Here is a 22,320-nt window from a genome sequence, read left to right as displayed (position 1 = left end):
CCTGTCCTTTTTATATTAATTTTAATTTTCGGTACTAAATAAATAAATATAATCTGCTATAAATAGAATTTGCGAAAGCAGACAGCCTTGTCCTTATAAAAGTAACCTTTTTAGGTGCGTCGTTTAAAATCTTTTTGGTTACCTTCGATTCCTTGTACAGGACGGAGGTTATGTCAGTATACTTGATCTAAACGTGGTGGTTTCCACGACATCTCCTTTTATTTTTTATTTTATTTTATTTATTAGGTTTACTTACAAACACTTACACTAATACAACCGTTTTTAAAATTTAACTATTCTATTTAAGTGTAATGTTTTCTTAAAAGTAAACACAGCATATGAAAATATACAATAACACCATAACATGAAAACAAAAGGTATCGTGAATGAGAATATAATAACAACATATCTCACACACTAAAAAATAAATCAAGGTACAGTAAATAAGGGTCAATTGGTCCATGATAAAAATATCTTATCTCTGAACTTATACAACGAGTCAGAGTAAATATCAACTTCAGTGCTAATGTGGTTTAGGGTCTTACATAATCTTGGAACAGGGGAATTGGCACCAAGAACAGTTCTACGCAACGGGGGACAGAGTGGAGTTATAGGTTTACGGGGATAATTAACAGGTACCCTAAATCTAAAACTGGATAGTAATTGAGGACAGTCAATTTTAGCGTTTAGAATCTTATAAACAAACTGCAGGTCTAGAAGTTCCATGCGTTTTTCTAAAGAGTGCATTTTAAAGTATGCTAGCCTTTCCTTGTATGAAAATTTTCTGTCACCATTTCCAATACTTGCAGCCAAATGCCAGAGAAACCTCTTTTGGATACGTTCTATTCTTAATATGTGCGTTGCGTAATGCGGCCGCCATACCACACAACAATATTCTTCCACTTCACTTCACTTCTTACCAAACTGTTATAAAGAAGCTTCTTGGTTTTAATACTTTTAAAAACTTTTGCATTTCGCATAACAAAATATATATAACATAACTTTTGTTTGGATTTGCTAAACTCCCGGGGAACTTGTACCTGTACCTGTACCGTGTGTAGCCTAATTGAAATTAATTCATTATGATTTTTTATTTTCATAATGTGTTGTGAAATTAGAACTGATATACAATTTTTAAATTGAATTATGCACATGTATACATTTGGCCTATACATTATAGCCTTACTAAAGCTGCCTGTGCTTTTATTCTAAAAACATATCTAAGAACCTGCTTTGAAGTGTACATTGAAAATAGCGGTAGGTACATATTTAAATCGGCTCAGTAGTTTACCAAGAAATTAAAAATCCTCTTTTATCCGAAAATCTCCGTTTAGTAAAAAGAACGACAATCGTATTGGCTTATTTAAACAAATCATTCATTGTTCGATGGGTTCAGATTAATTTATCTTCCTTTAAGCTTTCTTTCATCCCCTATTAAGTTGATATTGGATATAAATTAGATTTACACAAAAAATATCGGACTTTACTTACAAGCAAATTCGTTCTGTTCAAACACGGATTTGATATTACACTTAAGAATATTTGATAGATTTATTAGGAAACTAGTTCTTCTCCGCCTTATTTATTTAAAGGTCGAACCGTGATATAGTACGCCAAAAAAATGAACGTTGGACGTGTAAGAGCGTGAACGTGGAAGAAAATTTTACGAGTACTAAAAGTATATTTTTGTTGACCTCAATGACATAGGTGTGAGCGCGGGCCAGTAAGACGTCCCGGTTTTGATCGCCGACAAGAGATTATTGAAACTATTGGTATTTTTTATGTGATAAGTGTGTCAACATTGTCATAAGAGCATATACATAAAGGGTCATTAAAGATGCAATACTGGTTCAAGCGAGATATCAAAATTTATGTGCAAAAGCCACTTGGCAAGAATTTAGCGTTCAGATTGCAAGTAAATGGATTCTGCTGGGTTGGAAAAACGACTACGACGAGCAAAAATCTGCTTTCCCTCCTTGCTCCAAATAGTTTTATCATTCGGGCAAGCGAGAAAAATAAGGTATCAAAAAATACCCACATACTATAGCTACAATTTTTTTAATTAAATATATTTAAAATATCACTGCTTTGACGGTGAAGGAAAGCATCGTGAGGAAAACTGCGTGCCTTACAGTTCTTCATTACATTCACAAAAGGTGTGTGAAGTCCACCAATCCGCATTTGGCCATCGTGGTGGACTATTGCTTAAACCTTCCTCGTAGTGGACCGGCAATGGGATGATAATGATGACGATTACCACCATACCGTTGAGGACTTGCTGCTAAGTAACGTGTTTTAGCATTTATCTAGATTTAGCAGTGATCGGGTTAGCCCTCTTCTATCTTAGACATATCACTTAATATCCAGGGTTAAAGTTTAGAGGAATAAAAGAAGCACTTCACACAATTAGTAGTGGAAAATCTTTTGTCAAGAAAAGCAATAAATATGATAGGCGGAAACACGATCACGCTTCACAGAATATCGTGACAAATGACTAACATTAATTTCCGCTCGAGAATATTTGGAGACGATAATATTTTCTTCACTTTGTTGAGTATCTCTGTCAAATAAATCAACTATTTCATCGAAAATATTGTTACACACATTTGTACGGATTCAAAAGGGTGATAGAAATGGTATTAATTATGTTAGAGGAACGTTCAAACGTTTCTTAGGCCTGCTGTGACATACATGTACATTATCAGTAAACCTGGAAAAGAAGCTAAAAGCGGGAGCGGAGTATGAATCGAGACATATTAACATGGGTTGTTTTTAAATTAGCAAGAGCCAGATGCACGCCGAAAAAACATATTATTTTGTATAGTCGTAATACCTGGTTGACTTTGTTCTTCTAGTTGTCCGTAACACAGTTAAATTATTATCAAATTCAAATTCAAATTTTCTTTTTTCATGTAGGCCTATCACAGGCACTTAAAAAGCGTTCATACATATTTGTTTACATAATTGTAACGGGATGGTGATAACTTTGTTCGCCAACTTAAATCTAAAGCTACGAGGGTTCCAAACGCGCCCTGGTCTAAGAAGAGCCCACAACAAACTTAGCCGGGTAAATTTATTTTTTTGTTATCACCATCTTCCAGTAAATTTATATTAAGCTATGAAGCTAGAGCAATTCACATCCAAGCTTTTTTTATCGTTTAAAGAATCCTTAAAATTATAATAGGATTTTTCTGTAAGCTTACGTTTTATATAAACTTTGAACCTATTGAGAGACATCTCAAAGATTTCATTTGGTAATTTGTTATAAAATAATATACAATTGCCCTTGAATGAATTTGCAATTTTGTGTAGCCTAGTAAACTGCACAACGAGTTTATTTTTGCTTCTAATATTTATATTGTTACAGTGCATTTTCTTTTTAAATTTTGATATTTTTTTATGGACATAAATTAAATTTTCATACATGTACTGACTATGCACCGTCATTATTTTAACTTCTTTAAATTTATCCCTAAATGACTCTCTTGGGCCCATTTTATATATAGCACGAACAGCCCTTTTCTGCAGGACGAAAATAGAATCTATATCAGCAGCATTACCCCATAATAAAATGCCATAGGACATAATGCTGTGAAAATAACTAAAATACACAAGCCTAGCAGTTTCTATGTTTGTCATATGACGAATGTTTTTATCCTTTAAACAGTGTGGTAAAACTTACAATCATACTAAACAATCGATGAATTTCATAATTACAAGGTTGCTTGGAAGCAGTCAGCTCCGCTCGATGACAAGATAGTATAATGAGTGGCGTAAAAAGGTTAACGCTGCAAATATGCAACTGCTGAGGTTTCATCACAAAACCTTTCTTCAGTAAAAATGGTTGAATCAAAACAAACAAAAAGACTACGTTTTATAAGTGTTCATAAAGTAGGGCTAATCATAATCATCATTATGTCAACCGATGGAGTCCACTGCTAGAGATAGGTCTTTAAATGATAGCTCAAAATACGAGGAACAATTAAAATAAATAATTTCAGAAGTTTCTACCGATCGCAGTACATTCATGTTGCTTTAGATTTTATATACTTCATCTTAGCAACACTTAGCATTCTCTGGGGCATCAAGTACGTCAATATTAGTATCGTGTTCTACATTATATTACTATTTGCATAAGAGCTTTCGCCTAAAACATTTCGGGCGTCGGTTTCATTCTTCTCGTTACAACAGCTGTCCTACATACTCTGAACATCAACTATTGTCGAAGATATCACGTTACACATTTGATGCGAGAGTTCACATATGTCAATATTTCCATTTGTTTCAGCAGTTATTGTTAGTCGGAATGGATTTCGTTCCCTGTTGGCTGAAACCTTACGAAATATTAAACGAAGTATTCTTCCGTTCAAATGTAACAGATGTTCAAATATGTGAAAAATAAATAGTACTAACGGTTATGCGGCACATTGTCCGCTTTTTTAAATTTCCGCATGTGTTAGCTTTATCATCTATAGTCCTTGGGATGTTAACTATTTCTATGTAAATTTATATTTAAAAAAAAAAATTGGTTGTCTGTAAAGTCGGCTTACTGACGATAATTGAACGTGACAACGTCGTAAGAAAATACTGATGGAATGGTTGCATTTTTCAACAGAAAATTTTAATTTTATTTGTTTGATAGATATTATCGTTGCGATAAACAATTGACACCACACTTTTCACTGCACTTCATCGTTGCCGAAAACATGTAAATGTATTATTGTATAGAAGCTGTCCACGCGGACGCATCGCTCACTCAAGTAGGAGAGAGACAGATAACCATCATCGTGAATTTAGGATACTTTTTATCCTGGTAAAACTAAGGGTTGGAAACCTAATTAAATGCGAACTTGGCCGCGGGCAACAGTAAGAAGTAGTATTATAAGTTTTCATATACACACATCATCGCCAGCAACCATGTATGTTACTTCGATCATCCATTAGACACGGTAGAATTCACACCATTTCCGATATTTGACCGCTCTCGTAACGCTTCAGGCTCGCAAATAATGGCCATAGTACACTAAACTACGATTGTCTATTCTAAAGTAACGGATCGCTTGTATTGACTAAAGTAAAAGCTTTACTGAAACTACAAATATTTATCATAACACGTGAAAATAATTTTCTTAAGGTCAGAATTTCAGGTCTTGGAAATTTTTATTTACGCGAAAAGGATGTTTATAAAATTTTGCTATTTCGGTTACTAACACGCTTTATATTATTTTATGCTAGAATAAATATTTGCAAACCCAAATTATAAGATTATGTATTATATAAAAAAAGGTATTTGTAAGATTCTAAATCACCATTTGATGTTCAATATAATTTTGTAGCGGTGGAGGAAAACGTCGAAGAATCGTAAAAACAATCAGCCTCGTTACTGCCCTTCCTGTTAGTTTCATTCGGGTTTGGTATACCCTGATAAGAAAAAGGGATTTTATGAAAGCAGTTGCAGGAAGGCATTACGCCCGGATCCCTTTCGTTAGCACGTTTTTTTTTGTAGGATATTAGGCGAGAATGACAAAACTAAATCCATTTGTACGAGTGTTATTACAGTTTTATGGGGTTTCGTGTTGAAAGCGGAACGTATAATACTTCCAAATGCGATAGTGTGTTTGTTCGTTTGTCCTCACTTTACGCCCTCACTATATATAATAAATGGCAATTATCCCAGGAAAACAAACGGTTCCAACAGGAATTCTAAAAAGCAATAATAAACGCGGATGAAAAAAGCGGGAAAAAGCTAGTCCAATATAATTAGGAGCAAAACCTTATCATTTTATTTATACACCACATCAAGTGAACTACATCAAGTTCAGAAAAACTAAATAAAAAGAACAGACACTTCGTACTACGTAGAAGGATACAAAAGGTAGCCTTATCGCTAAGTAGCGATCTCTGCCAGGTAAACTTAGGATCAGGAAAACTAAAAAGACAAACGGAATGGAGGAGTACACTGTTTAAAAAATACCTACGAATAACAACATACTAATACATAAACCAGTTTACATACATACAAACAATACTATTGAAAAATATAAAAAATAAATCAACTAATATATAGGTAATCTAGCAAACCATAAATACTTAAATATGAGTAAGAGTAAATAAATAATAGTCGTCTTTATTGAGCGAGATAATGAGCCTTAACAGCATTTTTAAATGCCCCCTATCTTCGACTTATGTTCATTGACAATTTTGGAATGCACTCCATTCCAAAATTAAATAGCTTTGACAGTGAACGAATGCTTGTAATCTTCGTTTTGAGGAACGGCATGCTCTAAGTTCGGACTGCACTCCAAGAAATTTAAACTTCTCCTTAAGATACGTAGTAAATAACACACAGTATAGATGAGAAAGTACATGGAGATCCCGGCGTCAGTGAATAGGGAGCTAAATGGCTTTTGAGCTTTTGACGAAAGTCTGATAAGGTACATGGTCATATTTGCACAAGCCTAATATGACCATGTATCGCCATATATATAGCCAGATTTCGAAGACGCTCTAACCTTCAAAATTGCTCAATTTTCCCTTTTGTCGTTGTTGTTAAAACACTACATTTTAATATTAATACATTAATTTTGAGAAGTGCTTCTTAATAAAACATTTTAGATGACGGAAATAGGATCGTACTCGGCTGAACATAGTGATAAATGGCGATAATGATATCTTCACGCCTATAAGTGCTTTAACTTCCGAGATTCATTCGTCAATTATGTACTATTTCCTTATATGTATCTAAAAGTAATACAATACATACAAAGTATGTTAATGTTACTGTTACTATTTGAAGTTGACAGATCACCAATTACTAACTGAGAATACGACTTCAATTTGTCTTCTCGGTGGCAGTTAAGGTGACAAATGTCGCGAGGTTCATTCAGTCTTCCAAATTTCATTGTTACTATCCGATTCAACCTTATTATTTCGTCTAATTTAGTATTTGTTTAGGTTCCAAATGCCTACCTCCAAAGTTAAACTTAATAACAAACGGGGTACTTCACAAGTAATATTTTCAAGACTTTCATCTGGATAATAATTCCACTAAAGTACGCAAGTGCTTTGACCTATATGAGTCTGGCACAATATTCTACTTGCAAGACCCCTTTGTTTTCTTTTACAAATAAGAAATCTTTACAATTAAACCTACCAAATGGAAGTTAAAGGACCCATTACGAAATGTTAAGAATATAATGGCATGATTTTAACGTGTTGTTCAAAGACAACATTTCCTATCAACAGTAATTTTTCACTTTAAAGCAATCTTAATATATTCATAGTAAGTATGCGTCTACTTACTATGAATACAAAGCATTACTACAAGTAATTTACATCAATAAAATACTTGTATAATATAATCTTATACTTAATATTAATACTGTCATGTCGAACGGTTATATATAATTCAACAAGAATTCAAATGACTAAAATTCTACCCTATAAATTTAGTTAATGCTTTTTTGTTCTTCCTCTACAACTTAGCATTTTGAGATGGTAGCGGTAAGGCAGTTGTAATCCATATCTCTAATCATTTTCAACATCGTACCAGAATGCTAAATAACTAGACGCACGTCTTTGTTGACTAGATACGGCTGAAGCATCCCCACCAGACAAGAGGCATATTAGAAATTATAAAATTTGTGAAAATTACCCCTGCCGAGGATTGAACCCGGGACCTAGTACTTAAAGGACAACAGCGCTCACCACTGCGCCAGGGAGGTCAACAAAAATATATTTTTAAGTCGGTTTGGAAACAGTTTGATTGATATGTCATGTTTATTCATTTGAACCTTTGATATGGATTCTTGTGTAAAATGTCTAATTGAGGCTTAGGTTTAGGTTTACCTTTTTATGATTTACATCTTTGCCTAAGTACGTATAAGTTATATTTTACATTTTACTTGTTGTTTTTCTCTACCTCTTTGTTATTGTAAACGTGTAAGTCAACAACTGTGATTTCTATATTTATGAGCATTTAATAACATACAGTTACTTCGGTACTTTACTAAATCAGTACAAATAATAGGTAGTTCTGTTCGTTTGTTACTTCGGTACAATATTAGGTTTCAAGTTTTAGATAGACAAGTTAGATGGGAAACTTTGACTACTGTTGATATAGAACATATTCATTTCATAGTGCTCACGGTTTTCCGATCTACATACAGAAAATATTTGTTAAACATAGGAAAAATAAAAATGGGTCTTAAAATTAATTTACTAACAAGGCGGAGGTTCTAGTTTTCATTGGTTGCTACTTAAGAACTCCGTCATCTATAAACTTACTAGCTTTTTCCCGCGGTTTCATCCGTGTTAACGTGTCCGTGTCCGTGGTATATATAATATTATAATATTTGCTGTCGGGTCGTAACGTAATGTTATATAGACCATGTGGATACCTTATTCGTACGTAAATCCCTCCAGTACGTCCCGTTATTTGAATTTTACCCACAAAATACTGTAAAGGGCAACCGGAACAAAAGATTATAGGAAAACTAAATGGTATTTTTATTATGAGAAACTGATTGCATAACTAACACTTTTATAATTTCACAAAATCCTTTTATTAACATAGAGAATTCTTCTATTAAATAGAGAATTTAATCTTTGATTATATCTGGTGGGAGGCCAGGTGGGAAGAAAAAGACGTGCAGCTAAGCGGGTTAGCGTTCCAGTGTAATAAACTGTGAAACCGATATCACTGTGCCTTAACCCTTAACTGTTCAACCTACTACTATCATAGGTGGCATGTAACACCACAAGTTGACATTGCACTTGCAACTTGTCGGGAAATAAATGAAAAACTATTTTTTTTTTGATAGGTGGTGAGAATGTTCGTACTAGTAGTCGTGGTCTTCGCACTCTGCTGGCTGCCGTATCACGCGTACTTTGTACTGGTGTACCACCATCAGTCACTCGCCTCGTCGCCGATCGCACAGCATGTCTATTTGGGGTTCTATTGGCTCGCTATGGCCAACTCTATGTTTAACCCGCTCATTTATTACTGGATGAGTAACAAGTAAGTGTAAAATTTTAGTTACTATATTATATATCTATTACTTGTAGAGCTTTTTGTGACCATTTTGTGGTCGTCTGGGGTAGTACTACTGCCATGCTTTTTTCTGCCGGTAATCAGCTAGACTTACCGATAATAGATGGACCCTCAGGTTAACGAAATGGCCAGGCCCAACAGGTAACCGTACTAGAGGTAGACCGCACTATCGGTGGGAGGACGATATCAAAAACGTGGCTGGACCAAACTGGATGCTGAAAGCAAAAAAACAGGCAGCGCTGGCTGTCTCTGGAGGAGGCCTTGACCTTGAAAAAGGGTTCTTCATAACGCAGTTTTTTTATTTAATTATTATAACTATTATTTTTTTTTCACTTTATATACTTAAAATTAAGGATAAACATGAAACTATGTAAATGTATGAAGAAATAAAATGCTTTTTTATTTTTATTTTACTTATTTATAAGCATCATTGCTGTGCTCCGGTCTGAAGGGTGAAGTCACTGGTGTAATTAAAGGCTTAACAGTGCTCAGGTGGATGGACACAGGGCGGTACTCCATAATATTTATCCCGGAAAAGCTGCTGATAAAGGTAACCAGTAGGATTGTAAAAATAGCATTAACTGTTACCTATGCATGCTTCATCGCTTATCTTGGTGACCTTTTGCATGGAAATAGTTTGTATCCTTGTTTGGTACTACAAAATAAACGAGATTCGAGACAAAAGCTAGTTCTCAATATCTTCTCCCCTTCAGAAATATTCCTTTTTTGTATTGTATTGCGGCCACCAAGCAGTAATTTCTGTTGTCAACATTGTATGCTATAAAACCAGACTGGTGGTTTAGAAAAATTAATTATTTACATAATAATTTCGAGTTATACCGGGGTTGAGTTTATATTAAAACCGTGCATTGCGTGGGTTAACCTCCATGTTTTTAAATTTCCTCGGGGAAATAAATATATTTTATTTATTTGCTTATCTAAATTCACACCAACTTATTGGTAAAGCCGTGCGTGCATAGGTACTAAAAGCTATTTTTTAGTTCGCGTGTAATCGGTCCCCAGGCGATTTTCCTTTAATGTGCGAAACCTCAAATACAGTGCTGAAGTTAAGCCGATAACAAACAAATTAACAACTAGAGCACTTTCGCATTGGTAGAATACCAAATGTTCAGGCATATTTTAATTATCTAGCATTTAATATGCTCATTTATGATATTCCAGTATTAAAAGAAGACTTCGAGGCAGCAAATCATCGCGAACTTTCAAACGGGAGCTGAACCTTTTTTCGAAAAGTTCTTCATTTATATGACCTTTGTTTAGGTCCATAACATAAAGGATGGCAAAACTTTTGAATGGTTGATTGTTAGATTTTTATATTTTGATTAATAACGGTTGCTATTGTCGACTTTCTCCTCATGGAAATAGTCCCATAGTCTCAATTTATCTTAGTGGTTTTTAAAGATTTTTTTTTTTGCTTAACAGGCAGTTATTTTAAAACCGCTGGCAGATACTTAAATTTTATGAATTTGTTTAAACACAAATGAATTTGTTTAAACACAAGTGAATGTCTAAAAAGCCCGAGTTTCTGAAAGCTGTAAATAATTGAACCTATCGATGCGAACTAAACTGCTCTTATCAGCAGCTCACCAAACAAAAGCCTGGTTTTATTTACGTCTGCTTTTTCTTTTATAGTTCATAAGGTATTGATCATAAGGATCTTCAAATCTAAATAAAGGAATTTTTTATAAAAATTAAATATGTTGAGTTGCTTTTACCTGAACTCTAATATTAGAGTACTGTATTCAGCTAATGGTTATCATCAAATCTTCATCCACATTTAAGTCTGCGGACATCCACTCCTAAACATAGGCCTTTCCCCAGACGCGTCACTACACCTCGTCCTCCGCCTTCCTCCTCCACTCAAACCTTGGACACCTTTTATGTCGTCCCACACTACGCCTGCTTATTCGCGGTCTCTACTCTAGGACTTTAATGGTCTAAAATTCATGGCACCTACAACAAGCACGGCCAGTCCATTCCCACTTCAACTTGCTGATGGTTTGGGCTAGTGACTTCAGTGACTCCGTGTCTTCGTTTCTAATTGTCTTGTGGGAAACTCCTAACATAGCCCTCACTATACCCCGTTGAGTGACTTTAAATTTGTGGTTCAGTACGTTTGTAAGAGTCCACGTTTCAGTGCCATAAGGGAGGACGAGAAGGACACACTGAAGAAATTTTATAATGAAAATAAATGCTGTAATAATAAATTAAGATTCCCAGTTCCCACAAAAAACACTCTGTAGGTAACAAAAATGTCTAAAATTAAAGCGCTAATGAATCATTAAAAATGTGTCTAAAAAAGGTCAATATTTAAATAAACACGACTTCTATAATAATTATTTTATTTATCTAAGTATAGTAAAGATGTTTCTTGTACAGGTTTCGAATATACTTCAAGCTAGTGCTATGCTGGTGTCAAGCTTCAAAGACTCCGACGCCGATAAACTTGACGAAGCAATTCGAGATGAACAAATCGTTCTCCGGTAAGCGTTACTTGCTAAATTAAGTTTGTAGTGCCGTTGGTAAATTGAATCCCGATTGGTTTTATCTGGTGATTTTCTTTCTAGAAAAGCTGGAGTTACAATTACATTTGCAGCACGTTAAACCGTCGTTATTTGAAATTGAATAATTTATGTTATCGGTAAAGCTTCGGTGACCCTCATTGGAAAGGACGGAGGTTAATGATGTTAAAAAACTAAAACTGCATTTACTAATTATCGTCATATTCTGATACATTACGCTGTCGTGTAATCGAATCAAAAGATTTAATATAAAGCTGCAGTATATTTAAGGTTGATAAGACAGTTTTACTTAATTTAGACCTGACTTAACGAAAACGTTTAAAAGTCGTGTTTAGATCAGACCTAGTCATTTTTTTTAAGATACGGCTCATATGTAGGTACTTTGTGCAGAATACTTCAAGCAGAATGGGTAACTTGCAATCTATAATAGTATCGTGTGCTTCCGTGCATTCTAAAAGAGTATGGTAGCCAGAAGAAAATACAAACGATGTGTTGGTTCGTTTAGTTTAAAAGATAACTTTGTTAGTGATGTCAAAGAACACTGAATAACTTTTGGGTCTACAATAAACTAGTTGTACTTGGAAGCTGATTTTTATATAACATTGATTGTTAAATATTTGCAAAAAAACTTCTTATTAGTTTTCAAAATATGATCATTGAACATATACAAGAAACGCCTACAAAAGAAAAACTGGTATTTGCATGAATGTAAAATTAGGCTGCTTTCAGATTCCGTGAAACCTTTCTAGCAATTTCCGCGCGGCAGCTGTTTGGTCTCTGCATTCACGAGATTTTAGCAACAATTGTGAATTCTATGAACAGCCAGGCAAACTTTTCTTGAAAACACCCACCCAGTAGTGCGCAAACCATGCGGTTGTCGCTCGGCGTGTCCGCATTGTTGCCGAGTATTCAGCCGATTACGAGAAATATAAATGTTTTTGTGTGGATCATAAAATTCACATTCAACATTATTCTTTATTATTCTATGGGGAACGCGGCGACAAAGCAGATGTACGGAAGCCGCATGACCTAAACGCGCACTTATTTCTATCTTTAATAGCAGGCTTGCATTTATGAACACTAAAGGAAAATATTATTATAATATCGCGCATAACTTATTTAAAGATTATTATTTTTAAAGGGCATCATGGCTTTAACCTTTAGAGAGGTACCTATAGTCATTGCACTCTACTTGGGCAATTCCTTGCCTCATGAATAAGTCCAAAGTATTTACCCTGGTCGAATTTAATGTTACGCCGAATAAATACTATTCCACAATATAATAATAAATTAAATATAAATTCCACAATATAATATTGGTGTTCCACAGGGTTCTATATTAGGACCTTTTCTATTCCTTATTTACATTAATGACCTGCCTTACCTTGTTAAGGACAATCACGGGATAGTATTGTTTGCTGATGATACATCACTTATGTTCAAAATTAAGAGACGTGAATTAGCTTTAGACGATGTAAACAACTATCTCGCTAAAGTAGTACAATGGTTTGAAGCTAATAATTTGGTTTTAAATGAAAATAAAACTAAGTGCATAAAATTCACATTACCAAATGTTAAACATGTAAAAACCACTATACTACTTAATAATGAGGAATTGAACCCGGTGGATACAACAGTATTTCTAGGAATAACGTTAGATGCTAAACTTCAATGGGGCCCTCATGTAAATAATTTATCGAACAGGCTTAGTTCTGCTGCCTATGCAGTAAAGAAGATACGCCACCTGACAGACATAGAAACTGCTAGGCTAGTCTATTTTAGTTACTTTCACAGCATTATGTCATATGGAATTTTACTATGGGGTAATGCTGCTGATATTGGCACTATTTTCGTGCTGCAGAAGAAGGCTGTTCGTGCGATCTATAAAATGGGTCCGAGAGAGTCATTGAAAGATAAATTTAAAGATGTTAAAATAATGACACTCTATAGCCAATACATATTTGAAAATTTAATGTATGTTCACAAAAATATATCAAAATTTAAAAGAAAATGTGACTGCAATAATTTGAACGTTAGAAGCAAAAATAAACTTGCAGTGCAGTACACTAGACTACACAAAATAAGCAATTCATTTAAAGGAAATTGTATACAATTTTACAATAAATTACCGGTTGATATCTTGGGGATGTCACTAAAGAAGTTCAAAGTTTGTATTAAGCGAAAGCTTATAGAAAAGTCCTATTATAGTATAAAGGATTACGTAAACGATAAAAAAGCTTGGGTGTAAACAATTGCTCTAACCAGGTTGCTTCTTAAATATTTTCTAATGACAATGTGAGATGGTGATAACAAAAAGAACACCCGGCTAAGTTTGTTGTGGGCTTCTTCTTAGACCAGGGCGCGATTGGAACCCTCGTAGCTTTAGTTTTAAGTTTACGATTGTAGTTATCGCCATCACTACTCACTGCTATGTACACATTTTGTATATAATAACGCATCAAAAGTGCCATCTATGTGCCTATTTGAATAAAGATATATTTGACTTTTGACTTTTTACATCTATAGATAAAATTGCTAAGGTGTTCACCTAAGGAACCTTATCTTCGCTGTTCGATATCCAAGTAGAGTAGAGTGAACACAATTTATCAACTTCGTCCTCAGAAAAAAAACTATTGATTGTTGAACTGTAAAATGATGTTGAAAAAGAGTAATCTGCTGAGTTTTTTGCCAGCTTTTTCTCGGTAGAATATGCCTTACAAACCGGTGTTACAGTCACTAACACCTGTTTGTAAGGACTGACTTGACGTTTAAACTTTAAATAAATGAATTTGGAATTGAATTTGAATTTTGAATTGAGATTTTAAACGTTTTAAAGTTTATTAAATATGTATGAACGCTTTTGGTTTTTTGAGTATATTTAAATCAAAAGCTCTCCTCTCAAAGGAGGGATTTATATTTCACATCCAAACCGTTCCAGAGTTCTCACATGTTTTGGATAATAACAGCTTAAAGTGGCTGGCACTAAGAATTTTTTAGCAGTAAAACACATTACCCATTTGGTATTTGAGTAAACGTGATCTATAATCGAACATGCATACAAAAATAATAATATTTGTCTTTAATAAATCAATCATATTTTTTTTTGTTAGATTTAATTAATTTATAAAAGTGTCACATATCTTGCCAAGATTTTTCAGTAATCATTTAACAATTTTTAACATTATTTAACAATATTAGAAGTGTCACATTACAATTAAAAGTAAAAAAAATTAAAGCAAAACACATGGTGAAAATGACACTAAAATAAACAGTTTTAAAATAATAATCAATTAATTATCGTCTATAATTATTAAAATTTTTCATTTAGATAGATATTAATGTGCTTATAAAACCTATCTAAAAGAATTTTAAATAATGAGTACAGATTTGAATCGTGCAACAGTGGAAAGTGGTTCAACTTGTAAGTACAGCCATTCAGTGTTCACTTTTACTAATCACGTAAGGTAAGCTTTAGCATGGGAACACACCTTATTTTTATTTCTGTTATTTTCATTTCTTATATCTACGAGGTCTAGGTTTTGGCTGATAAGAGGCTTGCAATCCTAGGCTATTTACTGCCCTACTAACAAGGACATATCGTCAAGTGATTAAGCGTTTAGGTACGATATTCCGTAGAACCCGAGTCGGGGTTTGATGTACCTGCCGTAGACCTGACAGGCTAGCCCGCTAATATCTTATTACTTACCACGAGGTCATAGGTTATATTACAATCAAAGTACTTGTACTGTAAGAAAACGAGGCAGTTACAAAGAAACAAGATTATTTATGCATTATTACACGAGTCTGTCCGGTTTTCAGTAATTCAAGGCTAAAAAGTCGGTTTAAAAAGGATGCTACGCAATATAATTCAAATTTTATGACCGACACAAAGGCGGCTGTAAAATAATGATTTTACACTGGGCGGCAGATTTCCTAAAAGGTTTGCTCTAATTAAATACTGCGCGTGGTTTTGTTTTCTTTTTAATTGAGAATCTACTCGTATTTCCCTTTTGCAATATTTCCCTCTATTCATATTTTTTTATAGAGCTTTCTATGAGTCGTATCATATTTTTAGGTGCTTTTCTTCGAGATCTTTCTATATAATAAATAATAATACAATATCGTACTTATTCTTTTGTACGAAATGAAACGAAGAGATTTATTAATATTATTTATTTTTTTTAATTTTATTTATACACTTTATTTGTAAACCACAAATAGTAAAAAAAAAACAATGGACACAACAAAAATAAACTTAAAAAGTAGGATACAAAGGGCGGCCTTATCGCTTAGTAGCGATCTCTTCCAGGCAACCTTAGGATTAGGAAAACCAAGGGAAACCGATTGGTGGGGTGTATTATTATTCCGTAACTAATTAAATAAATTTGCTGAAGTGTGGCTGGTACATACTTATATAAAGTTTCTTGTCGGTTTGTACAAATTGAATACTTAGCTGTCTTCGAAAATGGTGATCTTTTTAATATTGTTTTGTAATGATAAATATTTTATAAAATTTCTTAATAAATGAACAACAAGAGAACACAGTTAAGTTGTGGTCTCTATATATTATGTAATATGGAATTTGCCTCAAAATCTAGCGGTTCACACAGCACCGCGACTGAAACCTTTTGTTTGGGTCCTTTTGTTAGCAAAATCTTTTAAAAAATTCAAAAGTTGTTTAACAAGCCTACGTTTCTGAAACAGAAATGATAAAATAAACCACAGTTTTGGGACAGTTAAAATTAGCCACAATACAATATTAAAGTATGCATTTTCTCACCAAACGTTGGACGTTTTTGTTTGTTTCTTTATTTTTGTACACTTTATTGCACAATGATATTTAATTTAGATATTATTTACATTTTTAAATTGATTTCAATTGAAACTTTAAAATTGCAAGATAATTTACTTGCAACTTTATTCATATTTTTCTACCACCATCCCCCATATACATCCATATTATGTGATAGAAACTGTAGATTTGGTGTAGATAGTGATCTGAGGGGATACAATACTTTAAATGTCTAATCCTTAAATCTGTTATATATCTACTTTATGTTTTAGCCAGTACAAACCAAAAAGTCTAAGAGAGATATTATTCTAAGGTATTACGAGAATCATAACGAACGGCTTTCTCATTAAATAAATTGCAAATTTAGACGATCATATTTTGAAATAGATAGGTTCCTATTGTCGATGTAAATATTGAAGGCAAAACTTTGGGGATTTCGTATTAAATGTGTACCCAAGCATGTTTATTTTAAAAACAGTTAGTAGTAATTAGTTATGTTCAACTAAGGGGCGATACAAAATTATACCTAAGTGCTTTGTTGATCTCTCTCGCTTTGCTGATTTTACGGGTAAATAATAACCACCAAGTATTTTGCCGCCTGTTATACGATCCTTCGTGGATATAAACCGGAAGGTGTTGTTTACAAAATGTATCAGCCTAACATTGAAAAAATCTAGATGCTTTTAACATCGTGTATAATCACCATAAACGTTCAATTTGCATGGGTTAAAACATCATGGCCTATATTCCTTATATTTCTTGTACTTGTACTTTGTATATATTATAAATAAAAAAAAAAATGTTTCGGGGACCCATATAAACTAAATAATATAAAAATTAAGAGATTACAAATAAAAAAAAATAGGTGTTAACTAAACTCAGATATGAAACAAACAAAATAAACTAAATGAAAACAATAATTAACATTAAAATAACAATTAAGAAGAAATCTATTTTATATTTAAGTTTAGAATCAAGCTCTTATGTGATGAAGTGAAGCATCTTGATGTGAATACCCCAATTAAATTAATGCCTCACATACCGTCCAACCTCTAACATCAGACAAATAAACGAATAGGCATGTTATATTAAGGTGTTATAAGACGAGCTAAAGTGAATGTTTTGTTACAGTGAGCCAGCGGCCTCGGGACGCATCGTCCTTAAATCGGGCATGACATTCGCGACGGCGCAGCAATTTGTCCCGCTCATTGCCAGCCAACGGTATTCATTTTTCATATTTCTGTGTTTATGCTTCATTTCCTTCAACATTTTCGCACTTTGTTTTGCACTCACAATGCTTCTTCTTTATCAGACCTTTGGATAACATGTCAAAACAAAACAAATGCATGTGTTTTTGTTCAACGTTATTTTACAAAATAGTAGTAATAAAAGATTATTGTTTCTTCATTTAAAAAATAAAACTACTTTAACACCTATGTTTGTTTTTCTAATAGTAGTCATCGTCATCATCATCACTGCAACCTATTGATGTCCACTACTGGACATAATAGGTCTTTTGTTCGGAGTTCCAAAATCTTCGGTCCTGGGCCACTGGTTTCCAGCGGCTCCCAGCGACTCGTTTGATGTCGTCTGTCTACCTCCTTGGGGGCCGACCGACACTGCGTTTTCCGGTGCGGGTTGCTATTCCCGCACCATGGGACCCCAACGTCCATCGATTCTCCGAGCTATGTTGCCACTTCAGCTTCGCGACTAGGCTTTGTGTCGGTAGCTCTAGTCCTTTTACGGATCTCTTAACATAGCTTTCTCCATCGAGTGACCCGGAGCCTTCTTGCGAGGCCCATAGCAAGCGAACATAATATGTTATAGTAATAGACTTTCAAAAATTAAAAGTAACAGGTTTAAAAGTATGCCGATTTATCGTAGTTTCACATTGACTTCCGCCCCGCCCCCATTAAGGTAGAATACCGAGGAAATCAGAGTTGACTCGCACGTGCAGGGTTTCATATCACGGTGTAATATGAATCAAAACATTATATTAGCAATATTAAGATCGAGCAACAACACCAAATTAGCACGTTTCTAGGGATTTGGGGTTCTCCTATAGTGATCAACTTTATTTGGTTTTTAACATGTGTTGCTACTGCGGCAATGGCCATTATATACATTCAGTAAGCATTTTAACTCTACCTATTACGGTTCAAGAAAGGTAAAAAATTTCATACAGTTCAACAAAAAACAAAAAATCGAATGAGACCCAAATTGAGCGCTACCCGCAGTTATGTAGTAGATGAACCCTAAGAATTTATGGATGGATATGGATGGACCCTAGTTCTATCATAAACATTTTTAACGGAATTAAGTAGAGTTTCTAAAATAAAGTAGCAGAATTCTGAAAAAAGATTTTGAAAGTATTTGGTAACTCATTTCCAGAGGTTACTTTTTATTATTAACAGTTAAATTATCAGTTTAAGTCGATTTCATATCAACTATATTAATGCCCAAAAACTTATTACACAAATTATAGGAATTGAAACGATTGCTGGGCTTTTTCTCCGATCTGATGAATTACCTATTTGGAATTTTCCTTTCTTTATGTGACTCCAGAGAAGGTCTGTTTCTTGAATTGCATTACATGAACAAGCTCCATTATCGAAGTCGTTTATCATCATTTACTGCCTTAAAGATAACGAAATATCTTATATTGTTCAAATTGATACGTATAGAGATTTCGGTAACATTAACAGCGCATTGTGAAACCTAGTATCTATTGAATACAATTGAATATATCCATGAATATTATAATTATAATGTATTATAATCAGTCTTTAATTTTTTATTTATATGATGAGATCTCTTGAGAAATGGCAGCCCTTTTAACAAATATTCTTCTCAGTTGAGTATATATATTTGTCAGAGCTTTATTTAATTGGCACTGGTTTCGGTTTGCTCGTTTAGAAGCGAAATACTTTTGAATAACTTGTGTGGTTATTTTTCCTAATATTAATGCACCCTAACTATAACTTATCGACGACACTCATGATGATGATATCAAATATATCCTTATAGTTGTTAACGATAATTGTAGTACTCTAATATTAAAGTTTATGCTTATATATAATTGTTTTTAAAAGGAAAACCGAAATCCCTAGAAGTTTATAATTGATTTTGAAAAGATAGTCCAATCGATAAATTTAAATGAACCAAAAAAAAAAAACACCGTTATGAATGATTAATCTCTAGGCACTATTAACCCCTTATTATTTATTAGACAGCATTGTTGTAGCTTTTCACAATGGCAAGCTTAAAGCCAAGCAAAGGAGAAGTGGCACTAACAATAAACTATGATACACATTTCCAGCATTCACTGCACTAATCGCAGATAAAGGTCCTTATAAATTAATTTAACTCAAACAGCTCTTTGACACGTTATTAAATGTCTCTGAAATTTGGCAGTTCTATTAAGTGCACATACTTGTGTAAAATTAGTAGCCAAAACTTGGCTGCTAATTGTGTTGGCTTTAATTTTCCTATAATAATAGAGATCAGATAGTTGACTACGATATTTATTTTTATGTCCTGGTGAGATCAAGGCTCTGAATTTATTAAGGATAATTTCCCAGGATATTTTTCATAAATGTGCGATAAAGATATCACAATTTAAACTGAGTAACATAGTATTGTTTAAATGTTCTTAAAGGATATTTTAACTTGGCTGATGAATTCATTGTTTGTTACAAAGTTTTTGCTTAAACTGTCTGTTCTTTAGAATTTATTGCAAGGACTACAATGTTCTAAATAAAACGGTATTCTTGGAAGAAATTCAAAGACAAAATCACAAAATTAGATGTATTCTCAATGTTTCGTAGAAGGCTGTGTTTATTGAGGCTTTGTTATTACCATAAACACAATAATATTATACAATATGGTCTCAATATTAAATAAGTGAGGGATTTGCTGAATAATGCTGATTATCTTGATGGTGCATAGTAATTGGGTGTAAACTCCGACAACCGAAGTAAAATTATTTTTGCTAAAACAGTTTGTTTTATAGCTCATTATCAATTATAACTCAATCAATTATAATAGGTTTAAGATAATAAAAATGAGCGGTGATAGCCTGGGTAAGACCTAGACTTCACTTTCAGAAGGCCGAGTTCGAATCCTAGCACGCCCATCTAACCTTCTAAGTAATGTGCGTTTTAAGCAATTGAAATATCACTGCATCGTGACGTTGTATCTCCATAATGTTCCCAAAAGCTTATGGAATCCACCAATCTGCACTGCGCCAGCGTGGTGGACTATGGCCTTAACCCTTCTCATTGTAGAGAAAAGTCCTGTACCCTGTAGTGGGCCGGTAAAGGGTTGATGTGATGATGATGATAAGATAATAAATTAAATTAGATAAGGGTTTGTTGTGTTCATCCACCTTAATACCTTTAATGAAACGAGGAGTTGGTAATATGTTTTTTTTTATTACCAGATTTATCGAACGGCACTTCGACTGTGACAAATAGCGTCATAGTGAGAACTAACCCTCGCGGAGAACCAGACGGTGATAACCGATGTCATGTATGTGAAGACAAGTTATAAGCGCTTCTGATTAACTCTTAAATAAATGTAAATATTAATGTAAGTATTTTTATATTGATACATATTTATTTATTCGATAAAAAACGTTTATATACATTATTATTTATTAGAAAAAGCTTTCTATAATAATTATTGTTGTCAACTCCGTGCCGTGATCTATAAATCGGACTGAGCGTTACAGTTAAAACGGTGTCGGACATAAATCTAACTCTTTTTAAAACTAACATTTATTGTCGGACATAATAGATTTATGACTCTTTTTAAAACTAACATTTATTTTTTTCTAATAGCCACTAATTTATGTAAGTAATGTTATGTTAATTTATATATATAATGTGTCATTATTATACTTATATTTATATGTTATACGAATATATATTTTATATATATTATTTTAGTATGTATATTGCGCCGCTACCCTTTACTACCTTTAATTACTATCCCCAAGGGTTGTCTAGAAGAGATTGCTTTAGCAATAAGAACGCCTTTATATAATCATTTGCTTAAATTTATTAACTTGTATTTTGTGTTGTTTCCTTTTCTTGACTGAACAAAGTAAAAGTACGCTCTATAGATCTTACGGTAAAATACCTCAGATTCTATTGCGTTAATATCACAATTTTTTTCTCTTTCCTGTTATTACCATGTATAATTTATTATTATTTGCATAATATACCTAAATGTTTTAATTGTTAGTTATTTCCTCAGTCAAAATAGGATAAAGCTAAGAAAAAATGTAATAAAGCAAATGTTTAAGAATACAATATCGAAAGAAGGCTAACACATATTTCTGAGTAGGTATTCGAACAAACCTACTTACGTATTGAATTGGATATTAAAAAAATACCTCATACTATTACGTTTTGTATTTTCTTTTTTTTTGCTTGCGCATCGTATACCAGTCACACATCTTCGAACTAATCGTAGATACATGACTGCAAACGCTACGCAAGAATCAAACATTTGAAGTTAATCAGTATAAAACATTTGAGCTGTATTTTTAGTTAAAGACGAATCGCGTTAGGAAAATGTTTATTGGTATTAATTTAAATTAAATAAAGCGTTACATTCAGATTGTTTCCTCGCCTTGATTGTCCGATTTCTGACGCTTTCTAAATATAAAGCCATTCCATATAGTGAGTACGTATAAGTTTATTAAATATTTAGCGTAACTTAAAAATTTGTAACTAGATATTTATAATTTTTACCAATTCTGTCAAGAATAACAAATAATTTTCTGTAATTAAAGTTTATAAAAATGTTTTAATTAGTGTTTAAGGTGTCAATAATAATGAATCTATTTTTAATAAATATTTAATAAGGTTAAGGTATTTCGGACAAAAATCGTTTAGTGTACCTATCTACTAGTGGAGTTGGTATTA

At 33.3% G+C, this 22,320-nt stretch overlaps 1 protein-coding gene across 2 annotated transcripts in view; it reads left to right on the top strand.

Moving 5' to 3' along the window:
- The window catches only part of LOC120626847 (tachykinin-like peptides receptor 86C), a 70,898-nt gene extending 49,958 nt beyond the window's left edge, over positions 1-20,940 (top strand). For both annotated transcript variants that reach the window (XM_039894622.1, XM_039894623.1), the window contains exons 8-11: positions 8,823-9,019; positions 11,453-11,556; positions 17,519-17,608; positions 20,829-20,940. In XM_039894622.1, the coding sequence (XP_039750556.1) occupies positions 8,823-9,019; positions 11,453-11,556; positions 17,519-17,562 (345 nt within the window). In that variant the 3' untranslated portion in view covers positions 17,563-17,608; positions 20,829-20,940. The remainder of the gene's footprint in view (positions 1-8,822; positions 9,020-11,452; positions 11,557-17,518; positions 17,609-20,828) is intronic.
- The last annotated feature ends 1,380 nt before the right edge of the window (positions 20,941-22,320 follow it).

Source organism: Pararge aegeria, chromosome 10 (genome assembly GCF_905163445.1).
Source record: "Pararge aegeria chromosome 10, ilParAegt1.1, whole genome shotgun sequence".
NCBI classification, from domain to species: Eukaryota; Metazoa; Arthropoda; class Insecta; order Lepidoptera; family Nymphalidae; genus Pararge; species Pararge aegeria.
The sequence above is the reverse complement of the archived record's forward strand: the minus strand, read 5'-3'. Positions and strand labels throughout refer to the sequence as shown.